Source organism: Saimiri boliviensis, chromosome 5 (assembly GCF_048565385.1).
Source record: "Saimiri boliviensis isolate mSaiBol1 chromosome 5, mSaiBol1.pri, whole genome shotgun sequence".
NCBI lineage: Eukaryota > Metazoa > Chordata > Mammalia > Primates > Cebidae > Saimiri > Saimiri boliviensis.
Window position 1 is genome coordinate 144,910,321 of NC_133453.1, and position 20,956 is coordinate 144,931,276.

General features: G+C 38.9%; 1 protein-coding gene and 1 non-coding gene across 4 annotated transcripts in view; one reads left to right on the plus strand and one right to left on the minus strand.

Annotated features, from left to right (window-relative positions):
* Window positions 1-20,956, minus strand: part of TARS3 (threonyl-tRNA synthetase 3) — a 65,773-nt gene that overhangs the window by 5,828 nt on the left and 38,989 nt on the right. For 2 of the 3 annotated variants that reach the window (XR_005582318.2, XM_039480063.2), the window contains exons 11-16: window positions 20,227-20,393; window positions 18,106-18,268; window positions 13,833-13,970; window positions 10,198-10,275; window positions 10,014-10,114; window positions 1,348-1,452 (exon numbers count right to left, since the gene is read on the minus strand). Coding sequence is in view for 1 of the 3 variants with exons in the window: in XM_039480063.2 (XP_039335997.1) it covers window positions 1,348-1,452; window positions 10,014-10,114; window positions 10,198-10,275; window positions 13,833-13,970; window positions 18,106-18,268; window positions 20,227-20,393 (752 nt within the window). In the remaining 2 variants the exon portion in view is untranslated. Of the gene's footprint in view, window positions 1-1,347; window positions 1,453-9,029; window positions 9,143-10,013; window positions 10,115-10,197; window positions 10,276-13,832; window positions 13,971-18,105; window positions 18,269-20,226; window positions 20,394-20,956 lie in introns of those variants that run through there. The other variant, XR_005582319.2, reaches the window with a different exon arrangement.
* LOC120368256 (small nucleolar RNA U13) lies at window positions 17,560-17,660 on the plus strand. Its single transcript, XR_005582446.1, has one exon. It is a non-coding gene; the product is annotated as a small nucleolar RNA U13 (small nucleolar RNA).

A 20,956-nucleotide genomic window follows, 5' to 3' on the forward strand; every position in this document is an offset into this window, starting at 1 on the left:
TGCAGCATTTCACAGGCCAGGACACATCATCACACGATGTTGTCTGCCAGCTGGTGCCATAACTGCTAGTAAAGCCCCTTGCTTCTGAGTGTGTGGTGATGGTAGTGAATCCCATAATGTCAGTGCAATGCTTTATTTATCTGCTATAAAATCTCTTTCATAGTCAGAAGCACTACTGTGCTCCTGGCAGCACGTAAGTACATATTTAGTGCTGCTGGCAGAAGCATGGCAGCAAAGAGCAAAGCAAAATCCACAGTGGGTCTCTCTTCAGTGAGAACAAGGTATGGTCCTTACATGACAAAAGGGATCCAATGTCATCAATCTGCTACAAGACCACTGGCTGTTCCCCCAGGTTACAGTACCAGAGTGGGGGATCATGATTAATCACTACTGATGGCAAACTGAATCCTCAGAAGAGATGTAGCCAGATGGAACTTAGTGAAGCAAGGTCCATGTTGTTGAGCCCATGCATATCCACCAGTGGCCACTTTGCCCATGAGCTACAGAGCAACTACTAGGGGAAAAAAAAGAAGCTGATTTTAACAGAACGGGTCCTCTTATATTAGAATATTGAAAAATTCCTCAACAGTGGGGGCCTTTTGGTGGCTATACCGCCTCTGTTGGCCCATTCTGAGTGATCATCCACATTGCTGTTTCCCAAATCTATGTAATTTATTTTTCAATCTAACTACTTCTAAATCTCTGACCCTGTGGCCAAAGCAGTAACCAGAGCACATGCGTCCATGTAACTCCACACTGCTGCCGTTCTTCCTTCCAAGCAAAAAGCACAAGATGCACCACTCAAAATTCCGCCCTGTAGGACACTGCCCTTCCCCACTGTCATCCTACATGGGCTGAGCCGCTGAGCCTTCTTCTTTCAGTTTGTGCCATTTATCAATCAGCTTTACCCGTCTTCCTCCTCAGTGCCTGTAGGGAACCCCAAAGGCAAACAATATGCGTTGAAGGAGGAATGGCTAGAGGGAGAGGCAGTACCTAGGAGTGTGGGTCACATGTTTTTGAGACAGCAACTAGATCTCTGAAGGGCTTGAAAATAGGTAAAAAGATAACTTTAATTCTACTAAGTCCCCCAAAAGGTAAATGGTACAGTTTATGCCACTCTGCCTTAGTTTTTGTTTTCTCATCTGGTAAATGGAACAAGAACTCTTTATTTGCTGTTTGGATACTTGCTAACTACAAGGCAGGAAATGCCCTTCCTTTTATTACTACTTTTATCTTTTACACATGATTTTTTAAGAATAGAAATATTTTTAAAAAGGAATAAAAAGTAAATTAATAAAAATTAAAAAGAATTATAGGCATACAGCTTTTCTTTTCCATATCACTTACCATTTTCCCCCATAGTTTTCTGAAAGAATTGCTATCATTCTTTCCAATGATCCCAAAATGGCTCGATGAATGATCACAGGTCTCTTCTTATCATCCCCATCCTTACTAAAAAATGAAAATTATACATTTAAGTCTTTTCCTAAGATTCAATAATATCTTGTAGCTTTATATTTAATTTTGAGAATAGATTTAGATTAGTCATTTTGGATACCTCTCCATTAACCTTAATTATTCTGTGACTGTCTGTTTTCTCACTGCTTTCTTTGCTAATCTTTTTTCTTTTATTTTTAAAACTTTTTATTAGAGAACACTGAAACATACACAGAAGTAGAGAGGACAGTATAATGAACTTCCACATACCCTCTCTCAGCTTCACAAAATGTCAATTCACATCCAGTCTCATCTGATCCAAATGCACCCCCATTCTTGCCACTATCTCCCACATTATAATCTTCATTTTTAAAATGTTCCTGATATGTGTTCTCAAAGTCCACTGGTCAAATTCCCTAAAACCCTCATGAGGCATACCTTACATTTAATTATTCCCTCTTCCCCTCAGGGAAAAAAAAGAAAAAAGCAAACAATGACTTAATTGTAATGACTTAATTGTAAGCCACTTCAAGATGGCTGCACAAGTTTCTCAGATAAATTTCACATTATTGCAACAAATGTAACATGTGACACTTAAAAAGTTCTTTTGAGAAATTTTTATCTAAAAATTATACCAGCTAGCTACTACCAAAATAAAATAAATTTAACAAATAAAATAAAACAAACAAATACAAACAGAGAAACTCATTAATTAAACCTACTTCAAATGAGTTACAACTGGATATCATCACTGCCAACCATGTCTGCCAAGAGCCATTATAGAATAACTGCAGGCAAAACCCTCTGTCTAGACCCTACAGGAAGCTTTGGGGTGGGCAGCTTGAGTCCATTCCTATGCAGGTATATAAAGAAATTCATCCCACAAACTGAAACCAGTATGAAATAATCCTGAATGTTACATCATGTTGTTTTTGTGTGGGGAAGGAAGAGAGGCAGGCTGATCCTTTCACAGAGGCTGGGTATCCAAAATTTCTGTCCTATCATTTCTTTTAATCATGTCTTCTAGCCTTAAGAAGAGCAAATAGGGACATAAACTATGCTTATACATCTACGCTATCAGAAACATTGGGATGAATGCCAAATTCCCCCATAATAACCCCATTGGATTTGGTTATATTAGATTAACAGATAAATTGGAGAACTAATAACTTCACAATGTTGATTCTTCTCATTCCAAAGTGTGGTATGATCTTCATTCAAATAACTTTTTTATGATCTTTGAGAAATTTTTATAGTGTATGCTTATAAAGAACATCTGTAGTCATGTGTCACCTAATGACATTTCTGTCAACAATGGACTGCATATATGACGGTGGTGCCATGAATTATAAAGAAGCTGAAAAATTCTTATCATCTAGTGATTTGTGTTACAAGCACCTACAGTATTCAGTACAGTAACATTCTGTACACATTTGTAGCTAGGAGCAGTATGCTATCCCATATAGCCTAAGAGTGTAGTAGCCTATATCATCTAGGTTTGTATAAGCACATTCTGTGATGTTCACACAACAATTAAATTGCCTAACGACACATTTCTCAAAACATGTCCCTGTCGTGACTATATTTACAGATATGCATGACTATAATTACATTTATTAAGTTTATTCCTATTTTCTATTTTGTTGTTGCTGTTGCTTCTGAAATGTTTTTCCATTGCATTTCCCAGCAGTTTATTGCTAATATTATGAAGGCAAGCTGATTTCTACCTTCCTTTTTTTTTTATCAGTTCCCATTTTCGCCATTTGATTCTGTTGGATTTCTCTACATTTTAACATCTATGAATAATAATTTAATCACTCTTTCATATATTTGTAATCCCAGAATAATTCTGAGTAATAATACAAATAGTAGTCATATTCATCTTCTTCCCAATTATGTTGAGATGTTATTGCTGTTTTCTGATAAATGCTCTTTATCATAAGGCAATTTCTATTCATTTCACAGGAATGAATGTTGACTTTTATCTGATGACTTTCTGCATGCTGAATGTAATGAATGACAAGAGCACACTCTTATCCACCCTTGCTTTTTTAGAGAAAAGCCCTTAATTACGGTGATGACTTTGATGCTTCTCTCTTTCCTCTCATACATAAGCCTGAGCAAATCACATCAGTTTTTCCTCCGAAATACACTCCCAGTATCCCTACTTTGTTCATCTTTATGCCACCTGGCTCCAACTGTCATGGTTTCTTAGCTGGTCTGCAATCCACTGCTTCCATCTTTGCTTGCTGACTCACCATCTGCCACACAACACCTATGATGGCTGGCTGGGCTGATTTGTTTCTCCTGTGCATCCTTCTTAAATGAGAAGTTTCACTTGCATTCTGACAGCCCTAAGCAACTTTGTTGTAGGATTAATCCTGAAGGTTTGACTTTCTTACTAATAGTTCTGACCCTTGCTCCTCCAAAAGGAAAAGATTAGACTTTTCAGTCATACTAACTCCACTGTACCAATCAGGCAAAAAGTTAGGGGTCAACTCCCAGAAGCTTTTCCATTTTGGTGCATGTTATTACCTATGGGACTTGGCCACTAGCTGGCAAACACATGGAACATATCTGAGTATCACTACAGTAAGGCTTCGATAACTGAACTGACACTGAAGCTCAGCCCACAAAAGTGGGTTGGGAATTTCTACCTGAACCTAACCAGGCAGATTCACTCCCAAAACAAGACAATCTCCTTAGGATTTAAACAAGCCACAGCATCTCATAATATTGAAAATGTTCAGGATACAATCCTAAATTATTTAGTATATGAATCATTAGGAAAATTCTCAATTTGTGAGAAAAAAGACAAACAAGAGTCCAACAGCAAAAAAACACAAATGATGGAATTACCAAAGGCTAGAAAGCAGCCATTATAACTGTACCCCAAGAAGCAGGTGAACACACCTGGAGTGACTAGAAAGACTAAAGTCTCAGTAAGAAATATAAAACATGAACAACAGAGATTGTGGAACTGAAAACTATAATCACAGAAATTTCTAAAAAGTCATGAGATGGATTCAGTAGCAATGGAGATGGTCAAGAGTTGGTGAACTTGAAGATGAGTAAAGAGAATGCATCCAATCTGAAAGATATACAAAGAAAAACTGAAGGAAGCATAAACAGCCTCGGAAAACTGGAAAAATACCAACAGGTCTAATACTCAGGTCACCTGAGTCCCAGAATGAGGGGAGATAAAGTACAAAAGAAATATGGAAAAACAATGGCTGAACACTATCTAACTTCCACAAACCAATAACTTACAGATTCAAGAAGTTCAAACCCTCACAACATAAACTTGAGTAAGTCCACAGTCAGACACATCACAATCATGTAACACAAAAAGGAAAAGTGACTCAAATTACTGCATATTTCTCATTAGAAACCATAAAAGCGAGAAGGATGTGTAACCGTATGTTTTATGTTTTTACTTTGCAAGAAAATAAATTATACAACTTAAATAAAATCCCAAAACTAAGCAGTTCATCAAAATATTTCAGCCTACAGCCTACAGAAACTGCTACCATTTAAAACTGTACAGCATTATCATCTCAGTGTGTAGTGGCACACATGCAAATAGAATAGACCACATGACGACAGATTTACAACTCAGAAACTCAAATCTGTTCAACATTCTAAACAACATACAGTGTAGATAACAAGAAAGCTCTCATGTAATGTTTATTTCACAAATATGACCTTGAAAGAATCAATAAAGTAGTATCTCAGTCACGTACATTAAAACAGAAAAATCGGCTTAAGATAGCAAATCTTTCTGTAAAACTAGCATATCTTCCACCCAGATTGAAGTTTTAATTCAGTAATGTTCTTAAAACATTCACTAAGCCATGCTGTAAACAGATATGCTGTCATCTAGGCTTTGTTGTTCTACTTCTAGAACACAGGCAAGGTAGATTTAGCATAATCCTTGAGGGTTTAAGATTTTCTGAATGGTAAAGGAGCACTGGCTTCAACTTAAAGTTACCAGCTGCATTAGCTCCTAACAAGAGGGTGAGCCTGTCCTTTGACGTTTTGAAGCCAGTCATTGACTTGTCCTCTCTAGCTATGAAAGTCCTAGATGGCATCTTCTTCAACAGAAGGCTGTTTCATGTATATTGAAAATCCGTTGTTTAGTGTAGCCATCTTCATCACTGATCTTAGCTAGATCTTCTGGATAACTTGCTGCAACTTCTACGCCAGCACTTGTTGCTTCACCTCGCACTTGTATGTTATGGAGATGGCATTCATTCATTCATTCATTCACTGAGATGGAGTTTCACTCTTGTTGCCCAGGCTGGAGTGCAATGGCGTGATCTTCACTCACTACAACCTCTGACTCCCCAGGTTCACGAGATTCTCCTGCCTCAGCCACCCAAGTAGCTGGGATTACAGGCATCCACCACCATGCTCAACTAATTTTTTTTATATATATATTTTTAAATTTTTAGTAGAGAGGGGTTTCACCAACCATATGGGGTTGGCCAGGCTGGTCTCAAACTCCTGACCTCAGGTGGTCCACCTGCCTTGGCCTCCCAAAGAGCTGGGATTACCATCATGAGCCACCGTACCTGGCCCTGGAGATGGCTCTTTTAACTTCATGAACCAACCTTTGCTAGTTTCAAACTTTGCTTCTGCAGCTTCTTAACCTCTCTCAGTCTTCACAGAATTGAAAAGTTAGGGCTTTGCTTTGGGATTAGTCTTTGGCTTCAGGGAAGCTTTCCCCACATCAACAAGAAGGCTATTTCACTTCCTTATCATGTGTGTTCACTAAGGTAGCACTTTTTATTTTTTGGAGACAAAGTCTCACTCCGTCGCCCAGGCTGGAGTACAGTGGCACGATCTCGGCTCATTGCAACCTCCACCTCCTGGGTTCAAGCGATTTTCTGCCTCAACTTCCCAAGTAGTTGGGATTACAGGTGCCTGCCACCACACCCGGCTAGTTTTTTTGTGTGTATTTTTAGTAGAGATGGGGTTTCACCATCTTGGCCAGGCTGGTCTTGAACTCCTGATCTCATAATCTACCCCCCTTGGCCTCTGAAAGTGCTGGGATTACAGGTGTGAACTACAGCACCTGGCCTGAAGGAGCACTTTTAATGTTCTTCAAGAGCTTTTCCTTTGCGTTCACAACTTGGGTAACTGGTGCAAGAGGCTGAGCTTTTGGCCTGTCTGGGCTTTCAACAGTCCTTCCTCACCAAGCTTAATCATTTCTAGCTTTTTTTTTTTTTTTTTTTTTTTTTTTTGAGACTGAGTTTCGCTCTTGTTACCGAGGCTGGAGTGCAATGGCGCAATCCTGGCTCACCGCAACCTCCGCCTCCTGGGTTCAAGCAATTCTCCTGCCTCAGCCTCCTAAGTAGCTGGGATTACAGGCATGTGCCACCATGCCCAGCTAATTTTTTGTATCTTTAGTAGAGACGGGGTTTCGCCATGTTGACCAGGATGGTCTCGATCTCTTGACCTCGTGATCCACCCGCCTCGGCCTCCCAAAGTGCTGGGATTACAGGCTTGAGCCACCGCGCCCGGCCCATTTCTAGCTTTTAAGGTGAGAGACTTACGACTTTTCTTTACAGTTGAATATTTATAGGCTGTTGTAGGGTTATTAATTGGCCTAATTTCAATGTTACTGTGTCTCAGGGATTAGGGAAGGCTGAGGAGAGGGAAAGAAATTAGGGAATGGCCAGTGGAACAGTCAGAACACACAACATTTATCGGTAAAGTTCACTGTTTCAAATAGGTACAGTTCATGGTGCCCCAAAACAATTAAAATAGTAATATCAAACATCACTGATCACAATAGATATAGTAATAATGAAAAAGCTTGAAATACTGCAAGAATTACCTAAATATAACACAAAGACATGAAGTAAGCCTAGGCTGTTGGAAAAATGGCACTGATAAGACTTGCTCGACACAGAGTTGACACAAACCTTCAGTTTATAAAAAATGCAACATCTGCCAAGTGCTATACAGTGAAGCACAATACAATGAGGTGTGCTTGTTTATATATACAGTCGTGCACTACAAAACAGTGTTCTGACCAACAACAGAGAACATATATATGACAGTGGTCTAATAAGAGTATAATGGAGCTGCTGAGCGCAGTGGCTCACACCTGTAATCTCAGCACTTTGGGAGGCTGAGGCAGGTGGATTACGAGATCAGGAGTTTAAGACCAGCCTGGCCAACATGGTGAAACCCCATCTCTACTAAAAATAAAAAAATTAGCCAGGTGTGGTAGCACGCACCTGTAGTCCCAGCTACTCAGGAGGCTGAGGCAGAGATTGAACCTGGGAGGCGGAGGTTGCAGTGAGCCAATACCATGCCATTGCACTCCAGCCTGGGTGACAGATTGAGACTCCATCTCAAAAAATAAAAAAAGAGTATAAGGAAGCTAAAAAAGTCCCCATTATTCAGGTGACATAACTGTCTACATAGAAAATCCCAAGAATTCTACCAAGGAAAAAAAAAATTCCCAGAACCAGAAAGTAAGTTCAGCAAAGTCTCAGGATACAGGATTATAGGATCAACATTTTAAAATCTGCTGTATTTCCTGATACTGGCAATGAACACATGGATGTGAAGATTAAGAATATGAAACCACTTACAATCTCTCAAATCACCCCAAAGTGAAATATCTGAACATTCTACACCTACATCTATTTCTGCATCTAACAAGATAGGTATAGGGCTTCTATGCTGAAAGAAGGTCATAAATTAAAATACTTAACATAGTTAAGATGTCAATTCTATCCAAACTGATCTCTAGATTTAATACAATTCCAATAAAAATTCCCACCAGAATTTTTTGTAGACTCTATTAACAGGCAAACAATTAGAATAGTCAGCCAAAGCTTTTCCGAAATAAAAGAACAAAGGATCCACATTTCCTAATTTTAAGACTTCTTATAAAGTTATAGTATTCAAGACAGCACAGTACTGACAAAGGGATAATCAGTGGTCCTACAGAACAGAATCGATAATCTAGAAACAGACCCACATATTTGTCCAACTAATTACTGACGAAGATACAAAGGCAAGTCAATGGTGAAAGAATGGCCTTTTCAACAACTGATGTGAGAACAATTAGACATTTAGATGCGCGCAATGAATTCTGACCTAAATATCACATCTTACACAAACAATTAACTCAAATCAGATCTTAGAACTAGAAAACTTTTAATATAAAACATAGAAGAAAATCTTCATAACCTGTGTTTAAGTGGAGTTTATAGATGTGATGCTAAAGCATGATCTATAAAAGAAAAAAATTGAGAAATTAAACTTTATTGAAATTAATAACTCAGAATGAATGGGAAGCTAAAAAATGAAAAAGCAAGCTATAGACCAGGGTAAATAAAATATTTGCAAATTATATATCCCTCCAAGGGCTTATATCTAGAATATATAAAGAACTCTTAAAACTTAACAGTAAGAAAACAAATCACTCAATTAAAAATGAGCAAAAAGACTTTGGCAGACATTTAACCAAAGAGGATAAATCAACAGCAAATAAGCACATGAAAAGATGTTAACATCATTAGCCGCTAAAGAAATACAAAATCAAAACATAATGAAATGCTACTACATACCTATTAGAATGGCTTAACAAACAAAACTTGACAATACCAAGTACTGGCAAGGATGTGGAACATCTGGAACTCTTTACACATTGCAGGTAAGAATGCAAAATGGTGCAGCTACTCTGGAAAACAGTTTGGCAATTTCTACAAAGTTAAATATCCAATTATCATATGACCCATTCCCAGGTTACCCTAAAGAAATGAAAACTTCTATTCACACAAAAACCTACCACTAATACCTACAGCAGCTCTACTCATAAGCAAATGCTTAATGAGAGACTGGATCCACAATGGCACACTAGTCAGTGATAAAAAAGAACCAGCTATCAATACATGCAAAAGCATGCATGAATCTCCACAACACTGTGCTATGTGAAAGAAGCCAGTCTCAGAAGGTTCTATACTGCATGACTCCACTTACATGACATTCTAGTAAGGGCAAAACTATCCTGATGGGGAACACATTAATGGTAGCCAGAGGTTAGGAGGAGGAGGCATGTGTGACTACAAAGGAGCAGCACAAGAGAATGATGGAATCATAACCATCAAGCTGCACACACACACACAGATACAGTTTATTTTACTGCATGTTCTTTTTTTTTTTTTTTTTTTTAAAGAAGTTGTTGGTTTACAGTGATAAAATTGCCTTTTTTCCTCTGCTTTTTCAAGAAAACATCTCATCCTTAAGACCCAGACCCAATGCCAGCATTTTGTGAAGTCTTCCCCTCTAACTCAGGAGTCGGCAGCCTGGATCATGTTTCCATGGGACTTTGTTCATATCTCTACTCTCATGTCTACTTATCTTCCTCCTCCTACCAGACCAGAAAATTCAAGTTGATTCCCAACTGGATTATGAGCAGGTAAACAAATATATGTTAAGCTTATAGCACGTATACTAGACATTCACTAATGTTTATTTTTGTATTGCTAATACTCAAATGACAAAAAATTTGAATATTAGTACTATAATATTTATCACATTCAGTCACTTACCTAACATATGTGAGATTAAATCTAATAGGCAGTTGGAAGTCCAGCTGAACTGTAGCGCATTGATGGTATCTGCCAATAGCATCCTTGATTTTTATGTCAATCTACAAATTAAATAATATTTGCTTAGACAGAGTACTTATTTTTCTTTTAAATTTTACCTTTTTGAAGCATATGGTCTACTTACTTTAGGGCCATAAAATGCTCCATCTCCTGGGTTCATTTTCCATGGTTCTCCAAATTCCATCAAGCAATTCTGCAGTTGCTTTTTTAAAAGAAGAAAAAAGATATAATTATATATTGCATCTTTTTTTGACATACAGCTCACAAAAGTTACTATAACTCTTAATTATCTATGTTAGTTCAACACATATTCATTGAGCATCTTTTACATTCAATAAACTATTGAGCAGAGACTATACAGAGATGATTAGGGTGGTACTGGCTCTCAAGAAAAATCAACATTTCAACTGGGAAAAAAATATCATTTATAAATTGTTCCAGTGAATTCCAGGTAATCATTAGGTAGGGATGCTTTGGCCCTCCTCCCAACACAACCCTGTGCCCTACAAACCAACCAGCTTCTGCCTCCTGGTGACAGTTCCAAGACCCATTCTCCTTGTAGGTGGGGCCTCCACACATGAAAAGGCAGGAAAGCCTTGATCTCACTCCCTCTTCCACTCTTGAGTCTGGGTGGGTAAGAAGGCCTAGACAGCAGGTCTCACCACTTCTTTTTTGCTTTTCCTTCACCTCTGCACATGTCTGGGAGGGTTAGAATTTATAGGGGTGTGGGTGCATGAGTCTCCACTTTGTCTTCAGCCTAAGTCACTACATGCTTTCAACTTAGCTTGCAGTGAAGATGTTCCACAATGAAGGCGAGGGTGCAAATGTGTATTAATGAAAAATTTCCCTGAGTCTTCCAGTATTCCTGTGAATCCAGCATCCCTGAGAAGCACCTGGGCATTCCTAAGTCCTTGACCAAAGTACTGGCAAAACATCAGCTAAACTCCCGTTATCATCCCCAACATACTGGTGCCCATGAGAGGCCAGACTTTGGGGAGTGACATGCCTCATGGGGAAATCAAAGCAGTGGCAGAGTCTTAGGGCCAAAGCTGCCATCATGAAGAAAGCTGATTCGTGGAGTCCTGATAGCCTTTCCCAGGACCTCAGTCAGCATCTGATCTTGAGAGAGACAGAGATTTAATTCCTGCGATTCCAAGAGTGTCCTGCATAGGCCTAAAAGCAGCTTCTTTTCTACTTAGGAACAGAGAAAGCTACCCCCATGGAGACACTTCCTGGGCCTGGAGGCCATACTCCCCTGTTCCACTCTGTTTCTGAGAGGAGAAGGAACACAGTTACTTGTTTCCAAGACAAATGAGGCCCTTCTACAGCAGATACCAAGTGATGGGAAGAATTCCGGGGACTGCAAGGAACTAAAAAGCCAAGGAAAGGCCAAGTTTGGGAGAAGAGCATAAAGCAAGGGTCACTGTTGTTCCCTGGGCCTTGGAGGACATGGAATAGGAGGGCACAGCAGGAGCTGCCAGGGCTGAGAGAGCACTGGATGGATGTGAGGTCTGTCTCTTTCAAACCATTTCAGACACTTCTGAACACAAAATGTTTAAATGCTCATTTAAGTGATTTCCAGGCCAGGGGTAGTTATTTAAGACAAGTATCCCCAAAGTGGAAGCAGGCCCATCCCTTAGTGGGACAGTTTCATCCCTGGGTTGACCACAGGCTTGGCTGCTAAACTATTTACCCCCATCAGTTAAAAAAAAAAGAGCAAAAACGCTGGGACTTCCAGTGCATCCTCCCCATGCCAGGCCCACACCTGGTCCATCCCTTTTTCAGCTCTCTACACCCCACCAAGTTTCAAGTGAATGGAGTAATGATAATGATGCCAACACCTAACATCTAGTGGGTACTTATATGTACCTGGCACTATGCCTAACACTCCATGTGAATTACTTCACTGAAGTTCCCCGTACCCTCAGAACGTAGGTGTTATCACTACATCACCACCACTACCACTGTCATCATCATCATCATCACCATGTCAGGCTTGATCCTGATGCTTAGAGCGCTTCTATAATTTACTCATGGAGATGAAGTACTTTCAGACTTTAGAGTCTGGAGCAAAATGGCTCCAGAGCTGAGTTCTATGTCCTCATTTCCTCTTCCTGCTTCCCTGTGGCTGGCAGGTAAACTGAGTCTGCATCCTTCCCGGAGTAGATAGGCTATCTCATTTGTCCTTCCTCCATGCAGTGGACGTGGAAGACGAGCTTAGGATCGGCATGGGGCAGTGGGGAGGAGAAGGCCCTATGCAGAGGTGAAGGCTAACTGCTTCTGTGCAGCCTCTGCTCGGCTTCCGGTTCTATTAATCATGTAAAAATAATTGTTACACTATTAGTCCAGTGCTTCTCTGATTCCTATTTCCTGTAATGTGTGTTCAGCTCCCATGAGTACAGCAATCCCCCTTATCTGTGATTTCATTTTTCTCAGTTTCAGTTACCCCAGTCGACTGTGGTCTAAAAATATTCAATGGAAAATTCCAGACATAAACAACTCATATGTTTTAAGTCATGCACTGCCCTGAGCAGCAGGATAAAGCACCATCCTGCTCCATCCTACTCCATCCTGCCTGGGATGGGAACTGCCCTTTTGTCCAGTCTCCATGCTAGATGCACTGCCCCCTGCAGTTAGTCCCTTAGAAGCTGTCATGCTTATCAAATATGCAATATCACAGTGCTTAGGTTCAAGTAACCCTTATTTTCCTTAACCATGGCCTCAAAGCACAAGAGTTGTGATGCTAGCAATTTGGATATGCCAGAGTGGAGCCACAAAATGCTTCCTTTAAGTGAAAAGGTGAAAGTTATCCATTTAATAAGGAAAAAATAATCCTATGCTGAAGTTGCTAAGAGCTATGGTTTAAAAAAAAATCTTCTATCCATTGGTTAAGTTGTGAATTAGTGAAGACGGAAAACGCCAATCATGCTGGTTTTGCTGTTGCACCTCACAATGCAAAAGTTCCAGCCACAGTGCATGAAAAGTGCTTAGTTAAGATAAGAAACGGCATTAGATTTGTAAGTTGAAGGCATGAATAGAGACATGTTCTGTTTGCCATCTATTTGGTACCATCCAGGGTTTCAGGAATCCACTTGGAATCTTAATCCCCAAGGATAAGTGGGGATTATTATATTCCAAGAAGAGAACTAACAGGCAGAGCCAGGTGTCTGGCCATGATACCATCCTCATTTTTAATAAAAGCGAGCACAGGAAACACACTATATCCTTTGTGCTTAACAAGAAAAAAAGAAAGCAGCACGATGAGCTCCTTATCTTGGTTTTGCAAAGCTCAGCTATAACGTCTGCGTGTGGGTGTCTGCAGACAGACACAGGGCAGGGCACAACAGGACGTGACTGTGAAAGGGACTCCAGCATCAAGCATGCACGTCTCCATCTAGACCACGCAGCCCCCGGACCCCATAGTCAGACTAAGATGACTCAACAGGCAATGGTTTAAAATTAACCACACAAACCAAGAGTCACAGAAAATAAGAGGATTTCTTTAAAAACTTGCGCCAGTTATTAGTGACCAGCACTGAAAGAGTATAAATAAAAGCCAGATATAAACTTAAAGTGTGAAACAAATGTAAGGTATTATTATCACTTTTACAAAGAAAATGGGATAACCACATTCTACAACCTATAAATTTATCCCATAATTTCCAATTTCAAAATTTCTGTTACAAATTATCGCATCCTCCTGCAAAGGTGTCTTCCACATGACTAAAACGAAGAGGAAGCACAAAGTGCGTCTCTTACCTTCTCAGCCTCATTCCACATCTCAATCTCTCCTAGGAAGTTTTCAGGCCTTGTTGACAGGTTTAATTGAAAGGAGAAGCCAAATGTTGAGTAAACAGATTGTAAAAACTGCAAACATCCCTTTATTTCATCTTCAATCTGAAATCAAAGCAAATAAACACTCAAATAGAACACTGAATTAAATTAATTTATGTTTTTAAAAATAAAACTCTTCATGTCAGATAGAAATAAAGTGTGTTTTTAACGGAGAGCAGTTGATGACCCTGTTTTGGTTGTTCAACCAATCCTGAGTTGAACCTTCATCTGAGTGGTAGGCAGGTGGGGACCGGCAGTGGCTCCAGGCCAGTGCAGGGAATGGAGCAGAAGTAGGTGAGGAAACTATACTGTGACAAGGCCGCAGCATGCAGAGGAGAGCAGCAAGGAGGAGCTGCCCAGAGAAAGTGAGACCCAGCTAGAGCAGGGGACAAGCAAGCGCTCGGCATGGAGGTAGCTCATGAGCTCTGTGAGCAGAGGACACACTGAGTTGAAGTCGCAGCAGAAAGATAAGCAGACTAAGTCAGGGGGCTGCATATGATGGGATAAAGGGCAGAGGGGCAGTGTGGTAGGTTGAGCAGGCTAGAGGCAGGCAGGCACCAGAAAAAATTAAGTGCTTTCAAAGCCAGATGAATATATGGACTTTTTAGCCTGAGACCAACTGGGAGGCAATGAAGGGTTTTTGTTTCGTTTAAGCAGAGAACTAACATGACCCAGTGTGTTCTTTTACAGTATGAGGAATGAATTTGCAAGATTAGAAGAGAGCCCCAACAGGAAGCTGGAGGAGTCATTCAGGAGCAAGATGACAGTGGCTTAAACCAGAGAGTAGCAGATGAAATGCAGGGAATTTGATGGATTTGAGACATCAAGTCTTTCATTGATTAAATGTGATGGCTATTGTTTTGTTTTGTTTTGTTCTTTTGAGACCGTCTTGCTCTGTCTCCCAGGCTGGAATGCAGTGGTGTAATCTCAGCTCACTCCAACCTCTGCCTCCTGAATTCAGGCAATTCTCATGCCTCAGCCTCCCGAGCAGCTGGAACTACAGGTGCTGGCCACCATGCTTGGCTAATTTCTGTATTTTTTTTAATAGAGAGGGGGTTTCACCACGGTGGCCACGCTGGTCTTGAACTCTTGGCCTCAAGTGACCCACCTGCATCAGCCTCCCAAAGTGCTGGGATTATAGGTGTGAGCCACCACATACGGCCTTGTTTTATTATTATTATTATTATTATTAAGTTCCTGGGTACATGTGCAGGATGTGCAGGTTTGTTACACAGGTATTCGTGTGCCATGGTGGTTCGCTGCACCTATCAACCCATCACCTAGGTATTTAAGGCCAGCATGTGTTAGTTATTTATTCTGACCCACTCCCTCCCCGCACTTTTCTCTGACAGGCCCCCGTGTGTATTGTTCCCCTCCCTGTGTCCATGTGTTCTCATTGTTCAGCTCCCACTTATAAGTGAGAACATACAAATTTGGTTTTCTGTTCCTGTGTAAGTTTGCTGAAGGTAATGCCTTGTGATGTTTAAGTGTCAACTCGACTGAGCTAGGAGATGCCAGACAGCTGGCCGCCCTTAAAACATTTATTTCTGGGAATGTCCACGAGGGTATTTCTTGAAGAGATGAGCATCTGAAACAGTGGAATGGGTAAAGAAGTTCTACCCTCACCAATGTGGGTGGACTTCATCCAATCTGTTGAGGGCAGGAATGGAACTCAAAAGCAGGAAGGGCAAAATCTCTCTTTTTTTGAATTGTGACCGTTATTTTCTCCTGTTCTCAGACACTGAGCTCCTGGTTCTCAGGCCCACCAACTCTGGGACTTATACCAGCTCCCTCCTCTGCTCACCCCACTGAGGCTTTCAGTCTCAGACTGGGAGTTATACCATTAGCGTTCCTAGTTCTCCAGCTTGTAACTGGCATATCATGGGACTTCTCGGCCTCCAAAATCAAGTGAGCCAATTCCTGTAATAAATTTCCTCATATATCTATATATCCTATTATCTCTATTTCTCCGGAGAACACTTATCCGAAAGTATTATCATATGTTTTGAGATGCTATTATAATTATTGTTTCTTATTTGCAATTTCCAAGGGTTCATTGTTATGAAATGCATATACAATTGATTTTTATATATTGATATTCCATACAATTTTCTAAATTCATCTTACTTCTAATAGCTTTTTGTAGATTCCATCTAATCTCTACATAGATGATCATGTCATTTAGAAGAGTGTTAATTCTTTCCAATCTAGATGGTTTTTCATTTTCTCTTTCTTAACTTACTGCATCAGAAAGAACCTACAGTACAATGATCAGAGAAGTAATGAGAGAATCCTTACCTAGTTCTTGATCTTAAAGGTAAAGCATTCAGACTTTCACTATTAAGTATGATGTTGGCTGTAGGTTTTTTATGGAGGCCTTTTTATCAGGTTAAGAAAGTTCCCTCCATTCCTAGTTTCGAGAGTTTTTAAGAGATGTGGATGTAGAATTTTGCCAAATACTTTTTCTTCCATCTACTAAGAAGATCATATGTTTTCTGTCTTTTTGTTTGTTTTCTTTTTTAGTTTGTGAAAGTGGGAAATTACAAGGATTCATTTTCTAATGTTAAACTAAATTTTCATTCCTGGGATTCAGACCATTAAGACCTATTATCCTTCTTTAAAAAATTACTAGACTTGACTTACTAAAATGTTGTTTACATTTTCTGATTTTATGCTCATGACAGATGCTGTTCAGTAGCTTTCTTTTAACTTCTTTGTCTTATTTTTCTATCAGAGCAATATTAGCTTCATTTGCTTCAGGAGGTGGTAAGGATTTCCTCCTCTTCAATTTTCTGGATGAGTATCTCTACTATTTCTTCTTTAATGTTTGGTAGAATTCACCAGTAAAGCCATCTTGGCCTGGAGTTTTCTGTATGGGAAGGTTTTTAACTATCAATTTGATTTCTGTAGTAGACACAGGGCTATTCAGATTATTTACTTCTTCTTGAGTAAAGTTGAATAGCTTGTGTCCTTCAAGGATTTATCCATGTTATCTAAGCTGTCAAATGTATTAGCATAAAGTTATTCAGAAAACTGCCTTATCCTTTTAATAGCTACAGAATCTGTAGTAATAATATGTCTCATTCCTGACATTTTTAATGTGCGTATTCTCTTTTTTCCTCATCAGTCTGACTAAAGGTTTATCAATTTTATTGATCTTCTCAGAGAACCAGTTTTAGTTTTATTTATATTCTCTATTTTCTGTTTCTATTTCAATGATTTCTGCTGTTCTTTCTTATTGCCTTTCTTTTGCTCATACTACATTGGGTATATTTGTTCTTCTTTTTCTATCTTAAGTAAAAGCTAAGTCATTGATTTTTCTTTTCTAATGGAGGTATTCAGTGCTATAAACATCCCTCTAAATACCAGTTAAATGGCATCCCACAAATTTTAATGTATATGTTTTTATTTTCATTTGCTACATAAATTTTTTTAAATTTCCTTTGGATTTTGTGTTATTGATTTCTATTTTATTTCTATTGTGGTCAGTTAGGTTTAGGGTTAAACATTAGGGTTAAGTTGAAACATTAGGGTTAATTAAAACATTTTTAAAATTAAATCCCTTTTAATTTATTCAGACTTGTTTTATGGCCCAGAATATGGCCTATCCTAGTAAATATTCTCTGTGCAGTTTCAAAGAACAAATATTCTGACCCTTTTGTGGTTCATAAGCATGATGATTGGGTGTACACACATGTGTAAGATATGCACCCTCATACCTTGGTACAACATTGGCATATTAGCCATTCAACATAAAGCCAAAAAAAGAAAAACCAAAGAATGTATATTCTGCTGTTTTTCCATAAACATCAATTATGTCAAATTGTTTGACAGTAACCCTTTGCATGGCAATTTTAACTTGAATTAACACAAAAACTTGAAAAAGTACATTTTAAGTTCTAGGCAATACTGAAAAACAAAACATCCAGGATTCCACCAAAACCCTTAAAATACTCTACTTAATGGAATTTAAGTTAATAAAATCATTGAAAGAAGCCAAAGAAAAAGTAATACATTTCATGTCAAGAGATTATTAATCTATTGACCTAATTTAGAGAATCACAGCAGGCTAGAGCTGAATGAGATCTCAGAGACTAGACCAAACATCCATGTTTCAGTAACTCTGAAAGAATACAAGACATGTTCGGGGCATCACACTGAATTTGTGACCACCATGCTTCTCTGTGTTATTGTTTACCTGCTCCACTGTGCAAAAGATGTGAGCATCATCCTGCTGGAAGCGCCTCACTCTGGTCAAGCCGCTGAGCGTCCCTGACAGTTCATTTCTATGCAGAACTCCAAAATCAGCAAATCTAATAGGCATTTCTCTCCAAGATCGTGGACGATGGGCAAACATTAGACTAGAAAAGATGTAGTAGCACACAGCTTTTACATAGCACAGAAAAGATTAAATAATTATCTGAATATAAAGAAATTACAACTAAGCCTCAAGATCTGTAAATTCCTTATTCTAGTTCTTAGATCACCAGGTTAAAAAAAATTTCTTCCATGAATTAGTGAACCTTGCGTTTACATCACTGCAGCACTCAGAGAATGAATCTTGTCTATTATCTCCTTCCAGAAATGCTATTCCCTGCCCTCAACCACACAGTGAATCACCATTTACTGCTTATGATTCATTTCAAAGGATACTTCTTGAATGAAGCCCTCCTAGACATTTCCCTACACAGAGCTAGGCAGTTTCTCCTCAGGTTCCTAGAACACCTTGAACATGCCACCATTACAGCACTGGCCTTTTTATAACTGCTTGCCTACATGCATGGCCCTGCCCACTCTGCTCATGAGCTCTATGAGGGAATGGATTGTGTCTTAATCACCTCCAAGCTTCTAGCTCCAAGCACATGAAGCACTCAACTAATGCTCCCTATTGAATGAAAGACTTCTCTCCTGCTGAAAGCACTCCTGGCTCCCATATCCCAATCCTTCTAAGCCACAGTGGTCTTGCTTCCTTATTCTGAGCTGTGAAAAGTCAAATTTAAATTCTCTACTTCCATCATAGCTGAAGTCTGAGGCCATAATTTTAAAAAATGGCTTTCAAAAAAATGAGTTAAGAAATTATTAACAGAAGTGTTTTACAATGCAAAGCGATAGCGTAGCTTCTACCTTCTGCTTAAGCGACGGTATAGGCCGGGCGCGGTGGCTCAAGCCTGTAATCCTAGCACTTTGGGAGGCCGAGGCGGGTGGATCATGAGGTCAAGAGATCGAGACCATCCTGGTCAACATGGTGAAACCCCGTCTCTACTAAAAATACAAAAAATTAGCTGGGCATGGTGGCGGGTGCCTGTAATCCCAGCTACTCAGAAGGCTGAGGCAGGAGAATTGCCTGAACCCAGGAGGCGGAGGTTGCGGTGAGCCGAGATCGTGCCATTGCACTCCAGCCTGGGTAACAAGAGCGAAACTCCGTCTCAAAAAAAAAAAAAAAAAAAAAAAAAAAGCGACGGTATAGAACGTTTATATACCAGTATTCCTAAAACTAAAGTTACATATATTTTTTACATGACATCATCATAAAGTTAAATTTCACTTCAAAGGGCAAAGAGCTTTCTTCAGTATTCAGATACCGGTTTTATTACCTTCTATATAAATTTACTTGAAACCATGTACGTTGATAATACAAAAACTACGATTGTTGGGATTTTTTTGGTGGACAATTATGCCTATTCAGTTTCAATTGTAAAATATGTTTGACTTTCAGGGTTGAATTTGCATACCAACTTTATGATCATTACAGCTTTTCATAAATCAAAGACAGCATTGATTATTAAATGTACCTTTATTTTATGTTACTAAGAAAATAACCTATTAAATTATGATACAAATCTACGATGCCACCAACTATAATATGCATTTCAACTTCATAAATGTTGAAATGTGAAAGAAAAATGGTATCTTGGAATCAATGAAATCCAGAAAGCCATTGATTATAATCTCACTGATCTTGGTCCAATCCACCCAAACAGTAGAACTGAATATTCTGCAAATTGAACATTTGAAGTGCATTACTATTAGGAAGACAAATATTATAAAACTTACAAAATTGACACATAACATTATCCTTTAATCAGCACAAAAAATGCAGTGGTTACCAGCTAACATTCCATACCTACGAAAGATCAAATATATTTTCAAAAGTAAGTCCATTCTCCAGAATGAAATGACTTAGTAAAAATTAGTAATCACCACTCTTCAGATTAAAGGGATTCTTTTATTCCACAAAGCAAAATAATATTAAAAGCTAATTGTGATGAAGTATGCTATGTGCTCTCATGAAAAGATCTGCTTTACTTTTAATACTCACCAGTGCCCTGGACAATTCATGGGTTTGAGGGCAAAAGTGTCCTTTTCAATCTCAAAGGTAAACATGTTCTCGCTGTAATGCTGCCAGTGGCCCGAGGCTTCCCAGAGTTTACTGTTGTACATATTGGGAGACAGCACCTCTGTGAAGTTACGTTTGTGATATTCCTCCTTCAAGATACACACATTCAATGTTAAAATCTGCTAGGGCAGATCACAATTTCATGCAAAGTAACACTACAAGTTAAGTATTTTAAACTTGGGCTCACGTCCTATATTAATTCATGATTAATGTACCTTCAGTTTTAGGTGTGGTGGTTTCTGCATCTTGAAAGAAAGATTTACATATGCTCAGTATAATTTCTATTAAGTGTATTTTATAGCATATAATAGTATACAGTATATAATGTTTTAGTTTTTTGAAAATTAGTAATTGAAATACAAAATATATGGAAACTCACTATAATACAAGTCCTTCTAGATAAAATGTTTTTTCCTATTAAGAGGCAGAAAAAAAACGTATAATTTAATAAGCCTGAATACCATGTTCCATGTTATAATTTTGATTTATTTAGTTTTAGTTTGAAACAGAAGGAAGAATTTCACTGCATAACACCTTGAGTAGTTGATATCTATTAAGTCATGAGCTGGCTTCTCTCCCTCTCTACCTATTAACAGCTTCCCTAATTGAATCACTGGAGACAGAAGAGAGTTTTTTCCAACCAAAGTTTTAA